The sequence below is a fragment of the Artibeus jamaicensis genome, unplaced genomic scaffold (assembly GCF_021234435.1).
Source record: "Artibeus jamaicensis isolate MK-2021 breed Jamaican fruit bat unplaced genomic scaffold, CSHL_Jam_final contig_3174, whole genome shotgun sequence".
Taxonomy (NCBI): Eukaryota; Metazoa; Chordata; class Mammalia; order Chiroptera; family Phyllostomidae; genus Artibeus; species Artibeus jamaicensis.
In genome coordinates this window covers 4179598-4204656 of record NW_026521738.1, presented here as the reverse complement: position 1 = coordinate 4204656, position 25059 = coordinate 4179598, and the positions used below count along the sequence as shown (strand labels likewise).

Genomic DNA, 25059 nt, shown 5'->3' with positions numbered 1-25059 from the left:
TACAATTCTTTTGGATCAAACAGAGCACTCTGCGGCCTTTTCTGTTATAGAGGTCTCATTGTTTAATAATCAGCACAGGCCTTTTGCAGGCGTATCTTGGCTTTGGGATCCTAGAGGATTTTGCAAACTTTACTTAAGTGGAATATCCATTTTTTTCCCCTACTTTCAGTATAAAACAGTGAATCATGGAAATAAATGTTCTTGGGTCATCTGGTCAGTCTCCTGGGTTTAGCTTCAGGGTGTTTCCTTTAGAATACGGTCTAGTCTTGTCCAATCTCATTTTAAATGTCCCAGATGTTAGGACGTCCTCCTCTCTCCTGGCAGCTCAAAGAACAAACAAAGTGTGTTTTCTTGCAGCCTTCTCTGCCCTGCTTGCATCCCTGTCCCTTTGCCCCATACTGTGCGGCAAACCCCAGGGACAGCGTCTCTCTCTCTCTCTCTCCCAGGGGAGGCATCCTTCAGGGACACCCTCAGGTGGGCCAGGAGCGTGGCAGAGCAGGTTTGGGTTTCACCTGCGGACTTCCAGATTGCCTGGGAACGGGAGCGGCTCGGCAATTTCGTTGAGTCTGGGGCTTTTGAAGTCCTCAAGAGCTTTAATTTCTCTCACATGGCCAAATTCCTTTCCCTTCTTTTTGGGACACCTATACGCAATGTCTTCTCTTTTGTTCAAAACTGAGGAAAGGAACTGTTTGTTTGACTACATTTCCCTTTTTTAGCTCCCCCACCCTAAACCCATTGCTCTCTTCCTCTCCCAAAGAAGAAAGGGGAAAGCAAGCCACAATAATACTTCTGTAAATTTATGGCCACTCTGTAATGTTTAATCACAGCTACGTGACTGGGGGCTTCAGAGCAGGCGTACAAGTTCAGCGCAAGGTGAATCTTGTCTGAGATAATCTGAAAGTTCATTCAGAGGTGAGGGCAGCAGCCTCTTGCAGACGGGTGAGGTTAACAGGAGGTCACCTGCTTTTTTTTTTTCTTCTGGTCTTCTCTCCTTTAATGTGTAAACAAAGGGAAAATGTAACTTCCAATGAACTTGGCATATGTTGTGCTCACGCTAATCTTGGCCTGGCCAACTGTAAACAGTCCAATATCCTGTGGCTGAGCCTTTCCACCCATTCTCTGCCTTTCGGAAAGCATGAAGAAACAGCAACAGAAAAGCAGAGATTAGCACCTTGTGGAGGCAGGTCCTGGTGCCCCGGAGATTAGCAAGGAGCCCAGGGGAGGCCCCAGAGAAGACCTCAGGCGGAGGTGCTTGCTGCGATGCACTAAGGGCCTTCCAGGATGCAGGCCTGTGGCAACCCTTCCTCACGGCCTCCGGTCAGCAGGCATTTACTTTCTGCCCACTCCACAAAGCTGAACACTGGGAAGACAAACGTGGACAAGCCCTTAAGGTGCCAATAGGCTGAAGGGCCAGGTACCTATGATCTTTTCTTACAAGCAGGAGAATAAAGGAGAAGGACTTTGCTGGCATCCAGAGAAAGCTGAAGGCAGCTTCCTGATGGAATCTTGTCAGAAGTTCTCCCCCTTTGTTGGGCTGTACTGTGGTTTCCGTCCCATTTGCAAAGATGCCTGCAGGCCAGAGAATTCCAGTTTATAGAGGATGTGTGAGCAGAAGGGGGGCCCGTAGCTGGAGCATCAGTATCTTACAGAACAGCAGTGGCCACCTGATAATATTTAACCCACTCTCGTTTGACCTAAACCCAGCTCTGTGGCAGTCAGAGCCTCTGGGCCGGCCAGCGCGCTGGGGGAACACACCTCTGCCACCGCTCTGTGGACCTTGTGGGAATTTGGGGACACCATTAGGGCTCTGATAGCTAGAGCAGCTGCTCTTGCTTAGTGAATGACCCATGGCAAGGGCTAAATCTTAAACCGGCTTCTAGAACCCCTTCCACCTCCACCCCTTCAGCCAGCATAAGATCATTTTAGTAATGTGGGGTTATAAAGTCCAGAGAATTTGATCAGCCAAGAAGATACAGTTTTCAGCTGTGAAGTTCTCTTTTTACTGTGCTTGGTACCACTCTGGGGCCAGGAACTAGAGACCTCAACAATGCTTCATACATAGTATTTCATCGCTAATATGGCCCCAGACCCATGCTAGGTCAAAGCAGAGAAAAAGATCTTTAAGTAGCTTATGATATCTTTGGAGATGTAAGATGTAAGAAATAAGTAGGGTAAGATAGGCTATGATATTACCAAATGAGATATTGTCCCTGGAGTGATTGAATGTTTCCTGAGGGTCTCTTTAGAATGAGGAGGACCCAGGTAGGTCAGAGAGAAACGAGGAGCGTCCAGATCAGAGACCAGCAGGAGAGACATCGTTTCTTTGAACCTTTCACTGACTTCGGTCAAATTGAGACCTGCCACAGGACCCTGGCCAGCCTTACCCTCTGCCTGTAAAATTCACAGTGAGCAAAGACAGAGAGCAAAGCGAGACATATCTATTCACCCCTGTACAGCTTACATAAAGGGCAGGTGTGAGAACTCAGACACATCGATTCACCAGCTTTTCTTCGGAATGAGAACAGTTATGGGGAAGACCTACCTGATTCATCATTTGTGTTACTTGCCCGATCCCTGGAGGAAAATGATTTTGAAAAGTCTGCCTTGAGATCATTTTTTGGTCTTTCCTGTCCCCCTCCAGCACGGAGCCACCCTTCAGTCTCAGCTGGACCTGAGGTGGTGGCCCTCCTTTCTTTTCTCTTCCAGTTGCTACCACCCTACTTCAGATCCTCATGGCCTAGGACTGTCCCCTCAAGTCCAGCTTACATGCTGCTCCCAAAGTTTTCTTACTTACGATTGCCACTGAAATGTTACCATTGTTCCACGGCTTGTAATTTTTTAAACTGTTGGACTGGCTGTCAAAACTCTTCATAGCCAAACCAGCTACTACCTCCTCAGCCTTCCCACTGCCTTTCCTTCATGTGCAACCTCTGCTCATCCAAATTATATATCAGATTGGCCCTTGAGTGAGGTTCAGAAGGGAATAGAGGGGAAAGCCCGGCCCTGGGAGTCAGGCTGTCCTGGGCCACACCCTGGCTGTAACACTTACTGAATGTGTTCTCTTTGGCTCTTTCTTTGAACCTTTCGGAGCCTTCATTTCTTCATCTGTAAAGTAGAGATGCCTACGACGCAGGCTGTTGATTTTCCTGCGGATTAAATGAAATAGATGAATCAGATGCCTAGCTCAGCATCTGTTACCTGGTACGTATTCAAGAAATGCCCAGTTTCTTTTTCCCGTGAATATGTCTCAGCTACTCCCATCTCTGCACCGTGACCCCCCCAGTGTCCTTGTTTGAAGTTCCCTGTATGCCGTTCTCTGTTTGATATAAATTGTGCCCATTATTTCTGAGTGACTGGATTTTCTACCTTTCGGCCTCTCTCATCTTTCCTCGCTCTGGACACAGGACACACTCACTGTCCCGGCCCTTCATTTGGCTCCAGAGGGCAAGCACCTGTGCATGAGCACTTTTCATCAGATTTGTTTAATCCCACCCACTTCCAGATGGCCTGGAGGTGGCTCCTCAGCATGACACATAAACATAGTAATTAGGAAAAAAGAATTGGAAGGAAGGAAGGAAGGAAGGAAGGAAGGAAGGAAGGAAGGAAGGAAGGAAGGAAGGAAGGAAGGAAGGAAGGAAGGAAATTTAATGAAAAGGGAAGCAGCAAATGCACTGACTCCATGGGGCTGAGGCCGTAGCCTCCTAGGAACCAGGGGTGATGTAACCCACCTTGGGGGGCGGGGGTGGAACCCTTCTGAAACCTGGAGCATGTGGAGCGGGAGGCCAGGGAAGGGGTCTCTCGGTGGTTGGGAAACACTTCCCACCAAATAGCTCCTTAATTGATTTACTGATTAGTTCCAAAATTGGTGCTGGAATCTGAGTTGCAGTTTTACTCATTCTCCAGCCCCTCAAACCCAGGACAAAATAGATTTTAAGTGCATATTTGACTGGGCTCAGTGTCTTATGAACTTAGCTGTCTAATACTGAGTTTTTCTTTCAGACTCGTTTTTCCCAGGCCACTGAGATTCTGCCTTACTGTAAACATATCTGGGGTGTACGGACATTCCCCGCTTCACTGTACTTTAATGTTAGATACTTTTCTTTTTTTAAAAACATATTTTATTGATTATGCCATTACAGTTCTATTCCCCCCTTCATTCCCCTCCACCCTGTACATCCCCTTCCCCACCATTCCCCCCTTTAGTTTATGACCATGTGTCTCAAGTTCTTTAGATTCTATATTTCCCTGACTATCCTTGCCCTCCCCCCTGTCTATTTTCTATCTACTGTCTATGCTACTTATTTTCTGTATCTTCTCCCCCCTTCTCCTTCTTCCCCTGTTGCTAACTCTCCATGTGATCTTCATTCCTAGGGTTCTGCCCCTGATCTAGCTGTCCTCTTAGTTTGCTTTTGTTTTAGGTGTGGTTGTTAATAACTGTGAGTTTGCTGTCCTTTCACTGTTCATCTTTTTTATCTTCTTTTTCTTAGATAAGTCCCTTTAACATTTCATGTAATAAGGGCTTGGTGATGATGAACTCCTTGAATTTGGTCTTATCTGAGAAGCACTTTATCTGCCCTTCCATTCTAAATGAAAGCTTTGCTGGATAGAGCAATCTTGGTTGTAGGTCTTTGGATTTCATGACTTGGAATACTTCTTTCCAGCCCCTTCTTGCCTGTAAGGTCTCTTTTGAGAAATCCACTGACAGTCTGATGGGAACTCCTTTGTAGGTGAGTGTCCCCTTCTCTCTTGCTGCTTCTAGAATTCTCTCCTTCATTTTAATCTTGGCTAATGTAATGATGATGTGCCTTGGTGTGTTCCTTGTTGGGTCCAACTTCTTTGGGAGTCTCTGAGCTTCCTGGATTTCCTGGAAATCTATTTCCTTTGCCAGATACTTTTCTTATGTCTGTTATAAAGTTCCTGGGCTGGGGTTTGTGATGACTGTCATAAGACAAGAAGTAATTTTGTACAAATTATGTTTCTTAATTCATCCACAGATAAGATAGAAGCCAAATCTTTTCCGTCATGAATCTGTGATAAGATTTTCCGGCAGGTTATGAAACCCGCACTTCCAAACCTTTTGTGGTTGACCAGCACTGTTGGCAACAAACATCTGGAGAACTCACTCTTAGTGTATTTGTATATTTAACAACTTATTTACAAATTTTAATTAGATACTGAATAACAACCAAAGGATAGTCCCTCACACATTGTCTTTCTCACTGCGTTGTAAGAGACAGAACATTGTCATCACCTTTGGAAGTTTGCTCATGTGACGCCCAGGAGTGTGCACGCCCATGTGAGTGTGTACACACTCATATTACTATCATTAATATTTCGTGGCACAGTATGTACTTGGGCTAAGTAAAGTTCATTATTCACAAGAGTGAACACAATTCACTTTAAACAGACTTCGATCATTTCAATTTTGGAGGACGGCTGTATCATATCTGAGTAACTTGTCATTATTTTTACTTTATCATGTGGTGGTAAGGAGTTTGCATGTGGTGCTGAGACGTGTGAGCGCTGACATTTTCTTGATGTTTGTCTATACTTCCATTGTCCATATTTTCAGTCTATAGCATCTTTGCAGGGTGCCTTTAAACCAGGTATTCATTTTGGCCAGAGAGGGAGAGTAGTTTAGTTAAAAGTTCCGCTTTATAGTCTGTAATGCACTTATCTAGGAACCTTTGACAAAGCACAATGTGCTGAAAGAAAATGGCCACCAGCCTACAGCCATGGCCTGCTTAGGCCGCATCTGTGGCCAAGGCTTCCCCACCCCAGACGGGGGCTGTCAGCCCACAGCAGAAGCCCCCGTCTCCCCCTTACGCTGCATGTGCAGTGTGGCTGTCACCACCCAGTGTGATAGATAAGAGGTACTCCTTCTGCCCCTGCAGCGGGGTAGGTGCTGTCACCAATGTGAAACAGCCTTACAGAAGTCTCCGACACACAGGAGTGCTTGGTGTTGGCATTTTTATTTGGGAGTCTCCTCCCGGGTTGCAGCTGATGACAATGGGAGAGCCTTAAGCTTCCCTGTCTTTCTCTTCACCAAGGTTGCCTCAGAGGTGAAGAGTTTAGATAGCAAACCCATAAACTCACATTTACGAGGCAAATAAATATTTCTCCAAGGGACGTCCCCTTTCAGGGGAAGCTGCTTGCGAGCACTTGGTCTCTGATGGAGAGCCAGGTGGAAGCCTCTGTCCACCCGGCCGCTGAGCCGGCCGGAGCGAGAGCAGGGCGCTGCAGGGCCACTGCGAGCCCCACCCCTGCCCTGGCTCAACCGGGGCAAAAAGAAGAGGGGGTTGGATCTTCTGGGAGGCCCGAGAGCCAACCTGCTGAGGGGCCATAATTGCAAAACTCATGAAAAAGCCACATTCCTTTAACTTATAGGGACCCAGAAAAACTGGGAACCTCCCTCCACCTGAGTCCCAGAGCCCGTGGGAAAACCCCAAAGGCTTCATTCAGATTTCTGTGAATCCCTAGATACCTCCAGTCTTCTTTTCTTTTTCCTGGGCTTCCATTTCCAGAGTGTAGTTTTGCAGCTGGTTCATGTGAAACTCAGCCTCTTAGAACTCCAGAGGAAAAAAACAATCTCTCAAGCAATTGAAAGCACAGATTTGTCTAAAAATTGGAGTTCAGGGGGTGATTTTTAAAGAACATTTATACCACATACTACACAGCAAGCTGCTTTGGAAAAGTCACTTAATAGGCATCCCAGTCTCGAAAGTTGTTCGGGGCCATAAGACACGAGGACTTTCCTTCTTCACACTCTCGCACACGCTGGTTAAATCGCTTCTCTTTAGATTCAGTCTCAACAGCCTCAGTAACAAACTCCTTTCCCTTCTCTATCACTCTGGGCGGCTTAAAACTGAGACATTTCCCAAAGGCATTGCTCTGCCTTAGAAGAATAATGATGCCAGCTGTTGAGATTAGGAAGTTTTGCCGTCTCCTTACAATCAGGAAGTTCTCCCCTGAGCCATTTTCTGTCCTTGTTTTAATTTAGTAGATATTAGCCATCTTACATCGAAGAGAATTTCAGAGTACACTGCCCTCCCTGTGTGGATCTGGAGCCAAACATTTTCAGTAAAGAACTGGATAGCGGGTATTTTATATTTTTCAGGTCATATGGTCTCTGTCACTATTTAACTCAACTGTTACAGAACATAAACAATCATAACTCACATGTTAACCAATGAGCATGGCTGTGTTCCAATAAAATTTTATTTACAAAAACAAGTGGTAGCTGTAGTTTTTCATCCCATAATCTCAAGGAAATCAGGTAGCGACCCGGATGAAAACAAGTAGAGAAGCCTCCAGGCTGAAACTCCGTAGCCTAGTGTGTGAGGCCACTTATCACTTGTGCTGTTTGTCTTGCTTGTTCCTAGAGGAGTCCCCGCCTCCCTGCCCCGCCGAGATGTCCTTCTTTTGAACTCTCTTTGCACCCTGTTAGCATACCTTTTAGAACACTCACTGTCATTCTGTACCTGTTATTTACCAGACTGAGTTCCGCAAGACTAGAGGTGGCCCATTCATCCTTTCAGTGCCTATAAGAGTGCCTGATGCATTGTTGGTACTCATTGTAGGTTTGTTAAAATAACTCCCACTTTCTATTTTCTACTGTGTTCGCCCAGATTCTTGTGTCAGAAAATGCTCCAGAGAGTGTGTGGGAGGTAGGCAGACCCTCTCCTTCAAATGAATGGCCCAGATTAGGAGTCCAGGGAGGTCTTGGGAAGCAAACACAAACGAGTCATCAGTCAACTCGGTGTTTTTAGTGGCCTTTTCATAATCATTCTCTTGGTCTGTCCTCAGCTGTTGATAGTAGCTGTTATAATTCAATATCTGAACAAGAAAAGTAGATTTGGTTTCTCTGGGCTCACACCATCAGTCAGGGGACCATCAACCTGAGGCTTGTCTTGCAGTGCTGAACCACCTCCTGAGGGGCACTTGTGCGTTAGTTTTTATGAAGAATATGTTATAATGATGTGATACGGGTCAGGAGGACCCTAGGTTGGGTCCATTTGTTAAGTCTGTCCCATCATCTAGCCAATATCATTCCTATAAAAGTCAGTTCACCTATTTTAATTCCATTGAGCACGTCTTTGGTGACTACCTGCTGGAAATGAAGCCTATGCGGATCCATGCGATGGAGTGGTCATAAAGAGACAGCACAGCCCCATCCTTGAGGAACTCCCCATCCCACCACTAAACCCACAGCCCAGGCATGCGCCCTGACCGGGAATCCAACTGGTAACCTTTTGCTTTGTGGGACGAAGCCCAGCCAACTGAGCCACACCAGTCAGGACTGCTTGAGGTTTTTGGGGTTTTTTTATTAAAGTGACCCTAAGGTTTACCCCTGTGTCCTACTTTCTAAATATCTAACACTCTCCTGTTCTGCCAGTTTAATGATAAAATGTACCAAAACATGTTTTGTCTGATCCTTGAAAATCCCTTGTCTGGCTTATAAAGAGAGTATTTGTATTGATAAATCAAAAATATGATCATTACCCTGGCTGGTGTAGCTCAGTGGATTGAGCTCGGGCCTGTGAACCAAAGGATCACAGTTCAATTTCCAGTCAGGGCACATGCCTGGGTTACAGTTCAGGTCCCAGCAGGGGACGTAAGAGATGCAACCCCACATTAATGTTTCTCTCCCTCTCCCCTTCCCTTCCCCTCCCCTCCCCTCTAAAGATAAATAAATAAAATCTTTAAAAAATTTGATCATTAATGAGCAATTAGCATTTAGGCAGTGAGTTCTAAGATATACCATTAAGTGAAACAGGCAAAGCACAAAAGAATGTCCAGAGTGTGTTCCCTTTGAGATAAGAAAGAAGAGGATATAGGAAAAGGCACAGGTATCTTCTCATTTGTATGAAAGAAATCAAAAAGGCTAACCCGGAAACTAGATTGGTCACCTGCACGGTATGGACAGAAACGATGTCGAAAGAGGTGGGGAGACTGAGGGCGCAAGGTGGTGGACCCACTGAGGGCTGATCATGGTCACACTCTCGCATGCAGAGAAGGAGCTAGCAGTGAGATGGACCGTGCAGGCCCCAGGGGTAGGAAGTGGCAGAGGGAACCACCATTGTCCCTCTCTGACCCGCCCCCACATCCAGCATCACAAACCAGCACGACCTGGGTGGCCCCACCCTGGTGAACACCTAAGGTTCTGCTCCTCATACATAACAGGCACAAACAGATCAAAACATGGCTCAAGGACAACTCAGAGCCCCAGAGCCAGTAAATCTAAGAGATTAAGAAATAGCTAAACTTTCAGATGCACAGTCCAAAACACTGGTGATCAGGATGCTCATGGAACTGGTTGATTTTACTCAAAAATTAGAGGAACATATGACGGCTAAAGTAATTGAAATAAATGGAAATACACAGGAAACCAATAGTAATGGAAAGGAAACTGGGACTCAAATCAAAGGAGTGGACCAGAAGGAAGAAAAAAATGAACAAACAGAAAAGGATGAAGAAACAAGAATTCCAAAAAACGAGGAGAGGCTTAGGAACTTTCAGGACATCTTTAAACGTTCCAACATCTGAATTATAGGGGTACCAGAAGGGGAAGAGGAACAGCCACGAGTGGAAAACTTATTTGAACAAATAATAAAGGAGAATTTCCCCGTTCTGGCAAAGGAAATAGACTTCCAGGAAATCCAGGAAGCTCAGAGACTCCCAGAGTAGTTGGACCCAAGAAAGAACACAACAAAGCACATCATAATTATATTAGCCAAGATAAAAATGAAGGAGAGAATCCTAGAAGCAGCAAGAGATAAGGGGACAGTCACCTACAAAGGAGTCCCCATCAGACTGTCAGCTGATTTCTCAAGAGAGACCTTACAGGCCAGAAGGGGCTGGAAAAAAGTATTCCAAGTCATGAAATCCAAAGACCTACAACCAAGATTGCTCTATCCAGCAAAGTTTTCATTTAGAATGGAAGGGCAGATAAAGTGCTTCTCAGATAAGACCAAATTCAAGGAGTTCCTCATCACCAAGCTCTTATTATATGAAATGTTAAAGGGACTTACCTAAGAAAAAGAAGATAAAAAAGATGAACAGTGAAAGGACAGCAAACTCACAGTTATTAACAACCACACCTAAAACAAAAGCAAACTAAGAGGGCAGCTAGATCAGGAGCGGAACCATAGAAATGAAGATCACATGGAGGGTTAGCAACAGGGGAGTGTGAGGTGGAGAAGGGGGGAGAAGGTACAGAGAATAAGTAGCATAGATGGTAGGTAGAAAATAGATAGGTGGAGGGCAAGAATAGTATGGGAAATACAGAATCTAAAGAACTTGAGACACATGGTCATAAACTAAAGGGGGAGGGGAATGGTGGGGGAGGGGGTGTGCAGGGTGGAAGGGAATGAAGGGGGAAATAGAACAACTGTAATGGCATAATTAATAAAATATATTTAAAATTTTTAAAAACAAACAAACAAAAAAAAAGGTGGGGAGAAAAGAACATGTTGATTGGGATGAGCCGGGACTGAGGCTTCTAAGTACACTCTTATATAGCTCTGACTTACTCCCCCAAATAAATAATGAATTAAAATCAGCTAGCATGTGGGGGTAATCCAAAGTGGAACACAAGCAGTGAGAAATAAATCTAACTGGATTGTGAAAGAAAAATATGCCAACTGACGGAGGTAAGGAAGAAAAGAACTAACCTAAGTAATTGCAAAACCAGTATTTTTGACTAGAAAGGCAAAAGACATAAACAACATACAAATCCTATATGCTAGTTTGTAAATTTGTTCCTCACAGGGATATGGATTAGCAATCTGAAAGTATACTAGGATTGAACAAATACAATTGACCCTTGAACAATGCAGGGATGAGGGGTGTCGGAGGTCTGTGGATAACTTTCAATTCCCCCAAACTTAGCCGTTCCTCAGTATCCACAGGAGATCGGTTCCAGGACCCCAGGTGGATAGCAAACTCCACAGATGCTCAGGTCCCCTACCTAAAATGCCGTAGGCTGTGCATACAGTCAGCCCTCCACATCTGCAGGCTTCTGTGGATGCAGACAGTACAGGGCCTTACTGAAAAGTAATCTGTGTGTGAGTGGACCCATGCAGTTCCAACCTCCGTTGTCCAAGGGTCAGCTGTAAGTAAAATACAGATAACGATAGCCGGTCTGCTCACTGTCAGAGAAAGAAGTGATAGATTAGGGGATGAACCCATGATGGTAAACTGAAATCGGAAACAGCAAATATGAGCTCATGATTTTAATTTACACATACAAGTAGATACAGAGATAAATATGGATGTGTTTGTATGTGCAAGTCAGTCAACACACATGGCTTGCTTAGCTCTGTCCACTGCGAGGGCCTAAAAGCAGTAACACCCAGTACAATGGAGCGTGCTGAGTTCCCAGATCTTGGTTTCTAAAACCGTTCTCCAATTAAAAGAACCTTAGCTCCTTGGAAAAGTGAGGAATGCAAAGCAGGGGCAGGGGAGGTGCAATATGAGCTTAGAACATCTTACAGTGCCAAGAAGTGGGGACATGTTCAAAAACGCGTAGGGGCAGGTGGAAAACACACAGGCAAGCCAGTCTGAAGGCACCCTTAATGACCAAAGCGGAACAGTTTGAACAACAAAGCAGTGACTGTGTGAAATTATAACCCATGAAATAAAATAAATATCCATGAGATCATACGGATATGAATGCTTGGACAAATAAATAAATGGAGGAGAACGGACAACACTTCTTACCAAAAGACTTCCAGTTAATAATTACAGAGAAATGAGGAAAGCAGTCAAACAGCCTAGTAATTATTGTTGCAGGCAGGATCCACTAAAGTTTGAGCAGAAACTGGATATTTGCATAGTCTCAAAGTCTATCTTTCACAAGAAATGTATTAATTACAAAGGTAGAAATAGTAACTTTGCAGTAGAGAGATTTATTAGCCACCACCTTAACCAAGTGGTCAAGGTTAATGCCACCAATAATGAGATACAGGGACATCACATACACCTGAAGTGATGATGCACTAATGAGATACAGGGACATCACATACACCTGAAGTGATGATGCACTAAGAAGAGCACAATGTCACTTCTGTAGTACTTTTATTACAAAAAAATGCATAATGTCAACGCAAAGTTTCTTAACCTTGGCACTGTTGATGTGTCAGGTGGGGCTGTGCTGTCCTCAGCACTGTGGGATGTCTAAGAGCGTCCCTGACTTCTACCCACTGGATGCCAGGAGCATCCCCATCCCCCGCCCCAGCCTTCTTACAGCCACAAATGCTCCAAACATTGCCAGGTGTCCCCGGAGGCAGGGTCTCCCCTGGCTCAGAACTACTGCCTCAGTCTAACCATGAGAAAATACTGGGCAGACCTAAGTTGAGGGACATTCTATGAAATAAAGAACCAAAAGTAAACTATTCATAAGTATCAGTCTTGAAAGATAAATATGAAAAACTGGAACAGATTAGAAGAGACTAAGGAGACTATGCGATGTGGAATTGGGTTGGACCAGAAAAAAGACATTAGTGGAAAACCTGGCAAAATTGGAATAAAGTCATAATGTAGATAACAGTATGGTCCACTGTGAATTTCTTGGTTCTGATCATTGCACCATGGAGTGAAGTATAGAGGAACTGTCTAAACTATTTTTGTAATTTTTATGTAAGTCTGAAGTTATTTCAAGATAAAATTTTTATTTAAATCTGCCATTGATGTTAATAAAATGCCTGGCAAATTTCCCACTTGAACTCTATGGCAAAGATATAACTGGTATGTGATATTGCTGAGATGATTCCCATGACGTTTAAGGCATTACCTGATAGCCAGATTAATTTACAATATAATCTGTATGTGTGAGTATGGTCTCTGCCATAGTTTGTATTTGCTGTTTAAATTTTGCTGTAAGTGAAAAGTGGCAAATTAGTCAGTTGATAGTTCAAAGGGGGGTGATCAGTTTGTCATTCAATAGCATTTAACTTACTTGGCTTGCGCCACAGTTGTCTATGGTTTTCTTTTATTCTCCTGTAAGAGGGGAAACCACTTCTAATATCATTTGAAAGGCCCAGTTCTGTTTCTTGCATATATTAGAGACTTTAAAAACCTTTGTTTAAATCAGTGGATTTACATCTTCATTAATGAAATCTCAGACAAGCAAATGTTTTGTTATTCATATTTCAAATCTATGAGTAATAGAAGGTGTTACTTCACTTGAACTTCTCAAACTTAAAAAGGGTATAATTTTTATTCAACTCTTAAGAAATATACAGACAGTAAACACAGTGCAAGCCCAGAGTGTGGTTCTGTAAATTCTATCACTAGTCATGACGTACAGAATCAAGAATTTTAACAGTTTTATGACACAGAAGTAAGAACTTGTCAAAAGCCAGCTGAGAGGAAACCCACAGCTGATGAAGATACCTGGCCACAGGAAAGAATGAACTGCCCTCGCGGCTGTGTTGGAAAGGTGCCCCGCCCTTCCAGGCTCACCAGGCCTCTCCAGCCAAACCCACCCCTTGACCGTGGGCCTCCTGTCAGCTCAGGACACAGGCCCATGTGTGCACTGACCTGCTCTCATAATGAGACAGATGCATGGCTGAAACTTCTAAGTACTTCTTTGTACACACCGACCACTTAGCTCTATTCCAGGCACACAGTCATCACTCGAGTCTTGGCTGAAGTCATACACTGATTCCAAAACACAGGGTGGATGAACACCAGAGGTGCAGAAGAGCATGTGAAGTTGTAACTCAGGTACAGGTCTGCGTAGTACCCAGATGCACCATCAAACACTACATCACGTTGTGAACACGCTGTTTATTTTTAGTCTTGGCGATAACAAAGAGAACATCTCATCTGGGTGTTAGTATCTAAGTTACCTCTTATTTATGGCAAGCGAGAGTCGTTTCTCATTTATAACGGTGATGTAAAATGTCCTTTTACATTTTTCTTACGATCAAAACATGAATCAATACAGAGAAAACAAAGTTAAGTAAATACTAAGCCACACAGCATGAGGATGTGGTAAAAACTGCAAAAGTGACGCTCAGAGTTTGGAGAATAGTGATCTTAAGTTCAGTCTCCCACCTCTGAGTATCTTCTTTTTCCTTCTCTGCCCACCACCTACTTGTAAACATCAAGAAGTAAGGTGCTTTAAAGTACGTGTATAGCACGCTGCTTATGTGACAGAGAAGGGGAGATAAGAAAGTGTCCGTGTATCAGCTGATCTGTACACACAGAATCATGGGAAAGACAAACCCAAAAATGATGGAGTTGGCTCTGACAGGCATGGAAAGAATTGGGGTGAAAGGGGTACAGCCAGGGAAGGAATGACTTCTCTAAGTTAATTTTTGTGTGGATAGTTTTGACTGTTAGAAGCCTGGTAATGTCCTACATATTTAAAAAATTAAGTTAACAAGGATGGGAGAGAGGAGCTTAAAACTAAAAGCAATTGGAAACAAATGAACCTAATCATATTTAGGTGACTCCCATAACTAAACTGAAGGGAACCAAAAAAAAAGAACCAACCCAAGGGATTTGTGAACGCAGAATTGATTATACACATTCGGTCTTGGGTTGGGAGAAAGAACTGCAAACGAATTCAGGCTCCTTTGTTTTAGTCGGCATTTCTGGTAGTGGTGGGCACAGACAACTCTGAACCTAGTACAGACATATGGTGGGAGGGGCCAAAGAGTACCCGAGGGGTGGCGCCGCGAGCCGGGCTTCTCGCTGGGGAAGCACGTACATGCGTGGGTTGGAGGAGGGCGAGGAAGAACTCTAGGAGGACAGCTAGAATGGAGGTATTGTTGCAAACTCATGATTTCTAAAAACACGTGCACACGCTTGTATAAGCACACATGTGCGCCTGTGAATATGCATACATATGTGTATTTATAGGCATATCTCTCCTAACTCTGCCTGCCAACTGCCCCCCAGTCGCAATGACAAAAGACACTCCCGTAGCAGTGAGCACACTTGGTACCCACACCTCCATCTCTAGTAACATTCCTCTAAGAGAAACTGGGGCCCTTCAGAGAGATGGCCGACTGCAGGGCCAAGGCATGGCAGGTGCCAGGTGAGCCTGCAACACTTTCCCGTGCCAGAAAGCAAGGAACTGCTTGACAAAGTGGTGATGCGTGTCACAGGGACTAGGCTCCAGGTAGAAGGGGCTCCCACTTGCCAAATCTGACACAGTTAGAGGTCAAAATAATTAGGTATAGTCATAAGTATAAGGCATTTAGAAAATGGGAAACCACAAATCCATGCCAGTAATAACGTGGTAAATGAATGGGGGAGCAGGGAGAGAGAGCACCTGCTCACAGTGGAATGCTGAGTGACCCCTGGTAAATGTGGAAGGAAGATGAAGTAGAATGTCCTTAGTTTGCAGCCATTGTAGGAAAGACTGGCTCAGACAAGAATCTTCAATGAAGGCTAAATCTAAGGGGAAATTTCAGTTAGGAGCACTCTGTTTGCCTGGTCTTAAATTGTCTCCTCAGTTGCTTACTAGTTGCCAAGGAAACTAATTGCATAGGAAAAACTAGTTGTGGTTGTGTTAGCAAGGTGCCCAGCCCATCCAGGCTCACCAGGCTTCACCAGCCAAACCCAGCCCTTGACCATGGGCCCTCCTGACAGCTCAGGACACGCCTAGGCAGTGGAGAAATCAGACAACACCTAGACAAAGTGATCAAAATCAACATGACCAATGAGAGACGAACAAGCACTGAGTCCTCCAGACGTGCCACCCTGAGGAGGGCACAGCATCGCTTCTGTGGTATTCTGGCCAGAAGGGCATTAGAAAAACCAAAACTAAGGGAGGGGGAGGCAGAAAAGAAGACTGTGTAGGACATTATTGGGTAGATTTACAAAGTTAGAATGTAGACACTTAACAGTATTAAATTTACTGAAGTTGAAAACTATACCGTGTAAAAGAATCTCTAATTCTTAGCAGCACTGAAGTATTTGAGAAAAAAGGGCCAGAACAATGTATTTACTCTCAAGAGATCCAGAAAAGAAATGTCATGTGTGCACATGTGTGGAAAGAGAAAGGATACAAGTGACGGAGCGTGTGGGTAAAGCGCTGACAATGCACAGGTCTGGGGGCGGGGATCATAGTATTCTTTCTACTGTGCTTACTCTTGCAACTTTCTAATAGGTTTGGAATCGTTTTGTTAGTGATGACTGAATGCTCTGCATCCTTGGGATACACTTTATTGAGACCTAAGGGGGCCATTGTAAGTAGGGAACCAGGCTGGGGGGCCTGACTTACCTTCGAAATGTCGCGGTGTGGAAGTCAAGCAACTGTGCTGCAGCAGAGGCAGCTGGCCTCCTTGGCCTCCTACTCTGACTGTCCTTCGGGATGCAGCAGACCTGCACCCCCAGCAGCCCACCCCAGCCTGTGTGCGTCCCTCTCAGAGGAGGTGGGGGGACCTAAGTCTGGGCTGCACTTGCGCATCTCGCGGTGGACACAGACCCAGTGTGCTCACGCCCTGGGCTCCTGCTGGCCACGCCTAACTGCGTGCGGAGTCTCCAACCCAGAGCAGGTCAGCCAGGTAGCTTGTCACCCGAGAACATTTAGGGGCTTTGGCAGAAGATAAAAGATAGAAAACCCTGGAGTTAAGTCTTGAACTGCCCTCCACAACCTGCCTGTGATTTACCCAGGTTTCCTCAGCCAGGAAAACATGGTGCTCTTTGCAATAAATCAGAAAATACTGACAACCATTAATTCCACCACAGAAATTAGGAATTCATTAGTGGAGAAGGGAGTTTCAGGAAATGAATGTATATGTCCACACCTGGAAAATGATGCCAAAAATAGTTTTAAGAAACCCGGTTTTCAGATTTTTCTAATTAAACTTATTTGTTATATATTTTCTTTTCTTTTTTTTTTTTTTTTAGCTCCATAGGATGCAAACAGTAAAAAGTCTCTCCAGGGTTTTCCAAATTTTTCAGAGAAAAAAATGTAATTGAGAAAATACTACTACTTTTCGTGGTTTTCCCCTGGGACTGGGGGAAAGCGTGGTCGTAGTTGTAAAGCACAGTACTGGGAAGGCTTGAGAACGAGGGCCGCTCTGCGCGTCCGTTCTCCTTCCTGGGGGCGAGTGCAGAGGAGCTACCTGAGTGTCTTTGGACACTGTCGGACAGAAGTCCCAAGGGCAGGGCAGGCAGTCCGGGAAGCTGCTCATCTAAAGGAGAGGTCCATGAGGCCCGAGGGCAGCAAAGGAAGTGGCCAGAGCCTGTCCACCAGCCGACTGAAATCGGCCTGGCTGAAAGAGGCCCTGAGGGGGCCCTTTGGACCACACCGACCCAGACCCACCAACGTGTCTGTTTGTCTCTCGCCCCTTCCCCTCATTCTTAGCACCTCTTTCTTGGCTGAGGGTGTAGGGGCTTTTCTCAGTTTTAAGCGTGGGACTTCAGCCAGTTCCCATCCTGCCGGCTGCACGGTGGTTACAGCCGGGGAGGGGTGCCTGGAGCCCCGGCTCCAGCACTGCACTGGTTCCAGGCCTCTCTGCCTTTGCCCTGCACACAGAGACAGCCATTTACTTATGTGCTTGCCTCTCAGAAAGACAAAAAAACCTAACTGGCTGGGAAGCAAAGCCTTTGACAGAATGTGCTCAGTTTTTGTAAGTCAAAATCTCCTGCGTCAGAACGAAGCTGACCTTCAGAAAGCTCTCATTATCTTATAAATACACGCCAAGCTCCTGGTACTCCCCTCGACGCTCAAAAACTGGGTTCCAGGGTCTGCACCCGCAGTCACAGCTGCTGCTCGGCCTGACCCCCAGGCCCTGGTTTCAGACCCTGGTTTCCGTCTGCTTAGCCAGCACCTACTCAGGTGTGACAGGGGCTGCCTCATGCAGATGCTATGTGGCCCTTTCACATAGCATTTCTGTGTTGTCTGTGTGTCCTGTTTGTTGACAGGCATGAGTGTGTGTGTGTATCAGCTGAGTAACTTGGGCAAAATCGACACAGCAAGACATGAAACTGGCAGTTGAACCCAGACCTTTTAACCCGACAGCTCGTAGGACCGTCCTCTTGGCCCTGGACCACACCCAGCTCTGTGTGTTCGCTGTTGGAGTCTGGGCTCCCAGGATGGGGCTTGACCGAGGAAGGCCCTCGAGGAGGACTTGTGGCATGGATGAGTGAGCGCTGTGACGGTCTTGTGCTTGACTCAGCCCGGCGTCAGGCCATGTGCAGGCCTGTCCCTGGGAGCTGCCGGCAGGTCGCTTCGGCTTCGTCACAGTGCTTGTGGCGGAGGTGACTCTGACTGCTAATGGTTACTCATTTATTTTCCCAGTTGCCTTACAGTTTTAACCATTCTATCTCTTATTACATTTTTATTTGTTTTCCAAATCTGCTATTAGCTGGTAGTGAGGGATTCTGAAGGCTTCTAAGGGGTTTGTCTTGCCTGTCTGATTAATTCCTGGGGTGGGGATTTGGATGTTTTGCAGCTTTTGGATCTTTTCATCCAGTGGGATTGGTCGACCTACCTTGCGGACTATGGCCAGCCCAACTGCAAGTACCTCCGGGTAAACCCAGTGACAGCGCTGACCCTGCTGGAGAAGTGAGTACGGGCTCTGGTACGGGAATTGGGGAGATGGGGCTGGGGGCGGGGGTGGTAGAGAGGATCCGTTTACCTTCGCCAGTACCTGAAAAAGACTGTAGAGAGGCCCTGTTCCTCAAGTTGCTGTAGGTGCTCCAGTAGTCTCCATCATTGGGTTTGGCAGGCCAATCTTCTTGCGGCCTCTTAATTCACAACACCCACAAGCTAGGCCAAGTAGGAATCAGCAGAACTCCATCAACACTGGAGCCAAATGGGGCAACATATCCTGAACTGGAGATGGCAAGAGAAGAAGGAAAGATGCCCTAGTTTGGTGGACAGTGTGAGGCTGGCCCTGCCCTCTGGAGGGTGAGGATGGAAGGAATGCCCCACGGAGCAGGTGGCCTCTTCATTTTTTAGCAGAGAAGTTCTTAGATTTACTGAAACCTGCACCAGAACCCACTCCCTGACAAACTGAGTTTTACTGTGCTGACTGTTCTGAGGAAGCTACATTGGAAAAGGTATCTGATTCTTGCCTTACGTAGTCACTAGGCAGCAAAGGTTGCTACCACTGAGATTGGGTTAGCCAGCTCCGGAGCAGTCCAGAGGCTGGGATCAGCTGTGCATTGCAGCCTGGCTCTGCTGTTTGCTGACCTGGGGGACAGACCAAGACCCATGTAAAAGGGAAGCTTTTTCTTGTCTCCAAACTAGCTAACCCCTCCCCACCCCCAGCTTCTTAGAAGAGCATCCTAAGTCCAGGCCATGTCATACGTCTATGCGTATGACCAGTCACAGAAGTCTCAAGTCCCGGGAAAGTGAGGATTAGAGTCTAGGAGGTCAGAACGGAGCCTTACGCAGGGGGGCTGAGGTGTATCCTTCCCACTGTGCAGCGGGGCAGGGGTTCAGAAGGGGAGGAGGTGGGGCGTGGGCCGGAGCGGAATGCAGAGGCAGGTGTTCGGAGCCAGGAAACCAAGGACCCGGAGGGCGACTTTGTCCAGCTCGGGACAGAGACTGATGTTTCCATTTTAACTTTGTTTCCCATGGATCTCTCTTTCAATGACCTTCCTCCCCAGGATATCTAGAGAGTAAGTATATTATCCACTTGGGCCTTTTCCATCACTTTGAGGCAAGTCCTTCTGACTTCCTCACCGACACTAACGATCACACTAAAATCCCCGCCCCGTGAGTTGTCCCCACCCTGACACACTAATATCCACTAAACCAGCCTGGTACCCGCCAGCTGGCTGGCTCCTCTCCTTGGTCCTTAGAGTGACCCTTGGCTTACCAATTCCTTTGGGGCTGGGAGTAGTGGCAGGGATTTTCCGTCATCAGCTTCCTGATACATGCAGTCCTCTTGCTAGTGTGAGGTCTGAAATTCAGCCTGACTGAAGGGAACTCGGCAGGCCCCCTCCTCCTGGCGGGGAGGCTCCTGACTGTAAGATCTGGAACTGTGTCTCCCATGGAAAACTCTTTCAGCCATTTACCAGGAAGGACTGGCTCCTCCACTTGCTGTGGATCAACAATAGGGTAGAATACTCAGCCTCTCTGAAGCAGTCTGGGGCCTAGCTAGTAACAAAGCCATGTGCTCAGCCCTGGCAAACAGCAGGGTTTCAAAGCCTCCTTTCAGACACAGCTGAGCCAAGGGCCACCCCAGGTTCTGTGTTCCCAGCCCCACAGGAATTTGCCCCTCCCCTCCTGCTGCTTCCCCACAGCCGTCGCTCCCACCAGAGCTCGACGCTCCCCTTTCCGTCCTGGCACCACTCAACGGGGTGAGATCTGCAAGACTCAAAGGCCTGACGAGGACATTCAGGAAAGAGAAGGTGCTCCTGTGTCATCAGGAGGTGGCCGTAGCAAAAGCAAATCAGGAGCCTGGTCTTACAGAATAGACAGGCAGTGGGAGGGTTCTCCTTGGGTTTGGGGGCATTCCAGCATGCTTCCCTCAGCCCCTGGGGTACCGGAGTTTATCTGTCAGGTGACCCCAACTCCAGGAGCCGATGGCCGGGAAACCCTAACCTCCGAGGCTCAGAGTGACCTCGAGGGCTTCCCCGCAGGGCAGAGAGCCGGCTCCAGCGGCTTGTCTGGGCTGACTGAGTCATAAAGTAGTGATCCCATAGGATGTAAAATTAAATGTTCTCTAAATGTAGGAAATGTTTTTCTTCCTTTCTTCTTTCTTTTTATTTTGTGTTCATTTTGTTTAGATTTATAGCATAATTAAGAAATGAAAAGGAATCCTTCTCTGGGATAAATAATCTCAAAGCAGGCCAGTCCTACAAATGGAATTGTGCTATTAACATGGAGGGGACTGAGTTCATCACTCGCCACTGCCTTGAGGCCTCTCATTCTTTCTTTTCAACCAGACCCTCTGAACCTGTTACCTCTCCTTCCCTCCAAACACAGGCCTCCTCAAGCAGGGGCTGTACCTTCTGTGCAGGGTTCTCAGTTTGCTTAGGGAGTAATTCCAGCCTGGACGCCCTTAAGTTTAGATCAGAGAGAGAAGTCAGCCAGAGCCACACAGCGATGGTGCTCATCAGAACCTCTCACATGGGGATGCAAACGCCCTGTGGGATCTCTGGCCTTCTGGCCACTGGCCCCTGCACAAGGCCCCTCTGCACAGGGCCACCTCACAGAACACAGTGGGCCAGGAGTGGCCAAAGGCCCGAGGGAGTGTGCCTGGGAGGAGTTTGCTCCGGGTGCCAGGCTTCTGGCCTCCCCTCATCTGGCCCGTCTCCGTGCAGCTCAGGGAGCCTCAGGTCAGACAGCAGTGGAGGTGAAAACCAGTGGACCCCAGCCCCAGGGAGAAGTTGGTCGGGGCCGTGTTCTCGGTTCTGTAACACCAGGACTAGCTGAGGGCTAGAGGGTGGCATGCAGAGGCTGGGGCAACGTCCACAGTGACCAGCGGCTGTCAGGGGTCGTGCGTGGGCCCGCTGCCGTGCCTTGAGGATTCCTGGGTCCCACTGCAGCAGTGGAGTCAGACTCCGGGAATCCGGTGACAGCTTCAGCCTGGCCTTGGCCCTCCTCCTGCCTGCTCCCCAATATGGCTCTGTATCGGACAGAACACTGGCCAGAGCTGCCCGTGGTTTGTGCTCTAGGAATAAACTAGGAGTGTGCTCTGGGACTTTAATGTGGCCTAGTAATAAAAAGGTCTCTGAAGGCCAAAGGCTTGAGGCTATAGACAGCCATTGAGAACTTGGGGGCTTCTCTTGCCTCAGGGCCTGGTTTATGCATAAAGTGGGAAAATGGTCTGGCCTGTTTGTCATTTGCTTTTCTCAGCACCATGTCATCTTTGCCACCTCCCCAACCCTAGGTCCTTACTCTGAGACAAAAGAAAAGAGATCACTCAAGCCCTCAATTTTGTTAGCGATGGAACAGTGTCACCAGCTATAGTGAGGGTGAGAATTACACAGTGGCTTTGCTATTCATGTCCTCCTGGAATTGCTTGTTAAGAGTGTTTTTCGCTTTACCTTTCAAATATCAGCTTTAAGGTTTCACAGGATTAAGTAGGATTATGAGTTGATAAGTAGATCCTGGATATTCTGTAAGAGGCTTTGACCATCACTGCTATTATACATCCCAGGTACCTACCTATAACAGGTGCGTACCTGCAGGTGGAAGGCAATGAAGTGGGTAGGTGGGTGTGGATCATCAGGAGGTTAGCCCCTCTATAGCTGGCTCTTGACTATTTGCAAAGGTGACTGAATTTGGGAGGACTGGGGGTGTCAGCAGGGCAGCTTCCTGAACAACGGATAAGTATAAGCATGACAATGGGAATGTTCTGGAACGTCCACTGTGGGTGGCAGCTAAGGCCCACCCTGCCAGCCCACCTCCTGCTGATTCCCCTTCTACCACTGTCTCCTCAAACACTTGCCCTCTCTCTGTCCTTTCCTGTTTAGGATGAAGGACACCAGCCGCAAGAACAACATGTTTGCACAGTTTCGTAAAAATGAGCGAGACAAGCAGAAGTTGATTGACACAGTGGCCAAGCAGCTCCGCGGACTCATCAGCAGCCACCACTCCTGAAGGCCGGCCTGGAGCCTCAGAGGCTGCTCGCTGCAGCCCCGCAGCCCGGGACCCGGCCCTGGCTGGCCCTGCATTTGTGCATTCTTCTTCAGAGAGAGAAAATGTATTTTTTTAATAACCTATGTACAGTATTCGCATAACCTTTCCCTATAGTAATAGAGGCACAAGAGGAAGCAAGCATATGAGATATTACTAGGCTGGGACCCAGGGGAGTTACTGCTACACTGTCTGTGTTATCCTAGGGACAGTGGTCGCCCATCCCAGTGCGATGGGCCAGCTTTCACCCACAGAGCCCAGGCCCGGGGCCCAGGACCACACACGCAAATGGGCACTTGGCCCTGGGGTAAGGTGAGCCCGTCATAGGATAGTACGGTGCATTCCGTTCACTCCTGGGCACCCCATTCACCACCAAGGGGAGGCTGGTTCTTTGGGATGTGCGGAGAGGGCCTAGACAGCACACTGTTCGGTATGCTACAGAGCAGCCCGTGCTCCTGGGGGCGCATCTCAGCCTGGGGACTGCCACCAGCTAGTGCACAAGTGCGGCATGTGACACGGCCACAGCGCCACCCTGGTCCCCTTTGGACACCTGTTTCTGTAGCCCAGGTCTGCCCCAGCGCTCTGACCACTGACTTCCTGTGGCAGGGCAGAACGGAGTGCGCAGGGTACAAATGGGCCCCATGCCTGACTGCCAGTCACCCCACAGAAGGTCAGGGTGAATGGAATCGGAGCCTCAGTCCCTTCCCCATTCATCTCTTCCTCTTTCAGGGTCGGGACACTTGGTTCAGGGCGTAGGTCACCAGTTAGGACTGTATGTAGGTCCTCACAGAGAGCCTCAGACCTGGCCTCCTGTGGGAGCCCCGCTGGGGTAGGTCAGACTCTGGAAGCCCTTACTTTACCCTTCGGGAACACCTGAAGACTACTCGACATTGTTCCTCTGTGTGTTAAAAATCAGCTTTCTGGCCACCATCTTTAAAGGAAAGTCACCAGGAAAGTCTGCCCTGTGGGGGCAGCCACAGCTGGACTGGGTGCCTTTCGTGATGGGGCCACTGTCACCATGAAGGAGACTCGGCCAGCACAGGTTGGGATTCATTGCCTCCGGCCCAACTGTCCCTCTGAGTCATATCCTGGAGAGTATGACGCTCTCGCTCAGGCCCAAGGCTTCCATCCTCCTCCGAGATCCCCACGGCCACCTTTTGGCCTTGTCTGAGAAAGAGTGTCTATAACCTTATCCCCCAGGCTCTGGAGTTTGCACAGGGAACTGGAACCAGCTGACTTGGAGACTGTCCCACTGTCCCAGATGCGCCCCTAGACTTAATGCAAGGGCTTTGCTGTGAGGTCAGTCGGAGGAACCAGCACTTTAAGACACTGTGGGAAGATGCTATTATGGCTACTGACAAGAGCTCAGTCGGGCATCACCAAACAATTACAAATAAGCCGCACGGGTACTTTCAGCGTGGGTTAGTGGGAGGAGACACTCATCAAACAGAATTCCTCATTGCCTTTGTCAGCCACCAAGTTGCTTCTGGGGAGGGCAGTGCTTCCTTCTTCATCCCCTCCCCCAACCCCTCCTGAACTCAGCACAACTTGAAAACCACAGGGAGAGAATGTGCACACAGGCAGGCAGCCCCCTCTGAGCTGGGGGCACCGGACCGCACGTGAGCTTGCAGGTGCCTCCTGAGGCCCTTCCTGGGGACTGGGCAGTGGGGCCAGGGTCTTAGGATGAGGGTCAGGGGGGAGTGTTGCTGCCCAGAACTTCAAGGGCCAGGGAGAAGCAGGGGCCCGTGTGGGGAAACCCCAGATGCCGTCTCCCAAGCCTTGGATTTTATTGAAAATGTGATAAGTGACTACATGAATCTGAAGTCCTATTGTTTAGAAAAGGCCCAAACACCCTCCTCCACAAGCCTCCAGTTGGCAGCAAGGTCCCTTCAGCTCCAAGTGCTGAGGCACTGAAGGGAGAATGAAGCAACTCTTCAGTATATCACGATTTTTGTCTTTTTTCAGCATCGCTGGTCTGGTCTCAAACCTGTGCCCCAGGAAAAACTGTGCTAGAGAGAACTCAGTGCACAGGGCCGACAGATGAGGGTGGCCCTCACCTCACCCAGAGAAGTCCCTCTGAGGAAGAGGCCTGTTCCGACCCCGAGGTAGCTCTCCTTCCCTCTCAGTCTGCCTTCCGTCGCCCTGACGGAACCCGCGTGCTGCTGCCAAGCTGTCAGGGGAAGGGAACAAAACAGGGACCAGCGGCACCCACTTGTTTGGGTGGGTGAAGTAGGTCCCCAGCCAGGTCAGCCTGGAGGCCACAGGAAGGGGGCGAGAACATGGTGGCTGGAAGCCTGCCCACCTTCTAGTTGGCACGGACCCCTGACCGAGTTCTTGGGGATCCTGGGTTCATGTCCCTGGCTTGGGACCCGAGTGGTTTCAGTGGTAAGAGAGGGAGCGTGCAGAGCTTTAACGTGCATAGGAAAACCCCTTCGAGTAGCTTGTAAATGAAGCTGTTGGTGGGTGGGGAAAACCAGGGCCTGGGGATTGGAACCAGC

The 25059-nt window shown here is 47.7% G+C and overlaps 1 protein-coding gene across 3 annotated transcripts in view; it reads left to right on the top strand.

Annotated features, from left to right (window-relative positions):
- EXOC6B (exocyst complex component 6B) overlaps positions 1–24506 on the top strand; it is a 563620-nt gene extending 539114 nt beyond the window's left edge. For all 3 annotated transcript variants that reach the window (XM_037126278.2, XM_053663391.1, XM_053663392.1), the window contains 2 exons: positions 18420–18532; positions 22399–24506. In XM_037126278.2, coding sequence (XP_036982173.1) covers positions 18420–18532; positions 22399–22525 — 240 coding nt within the window. In that variant the 3' untranslated portion in view covers positions 22526–24506. The remainder of the gene's footprint in view (positions 1–18419; positions 18533–22398) is intronic.
- The last annotated feature ends 553 nt before the right edge of the window (positions 24507–25059 follow it).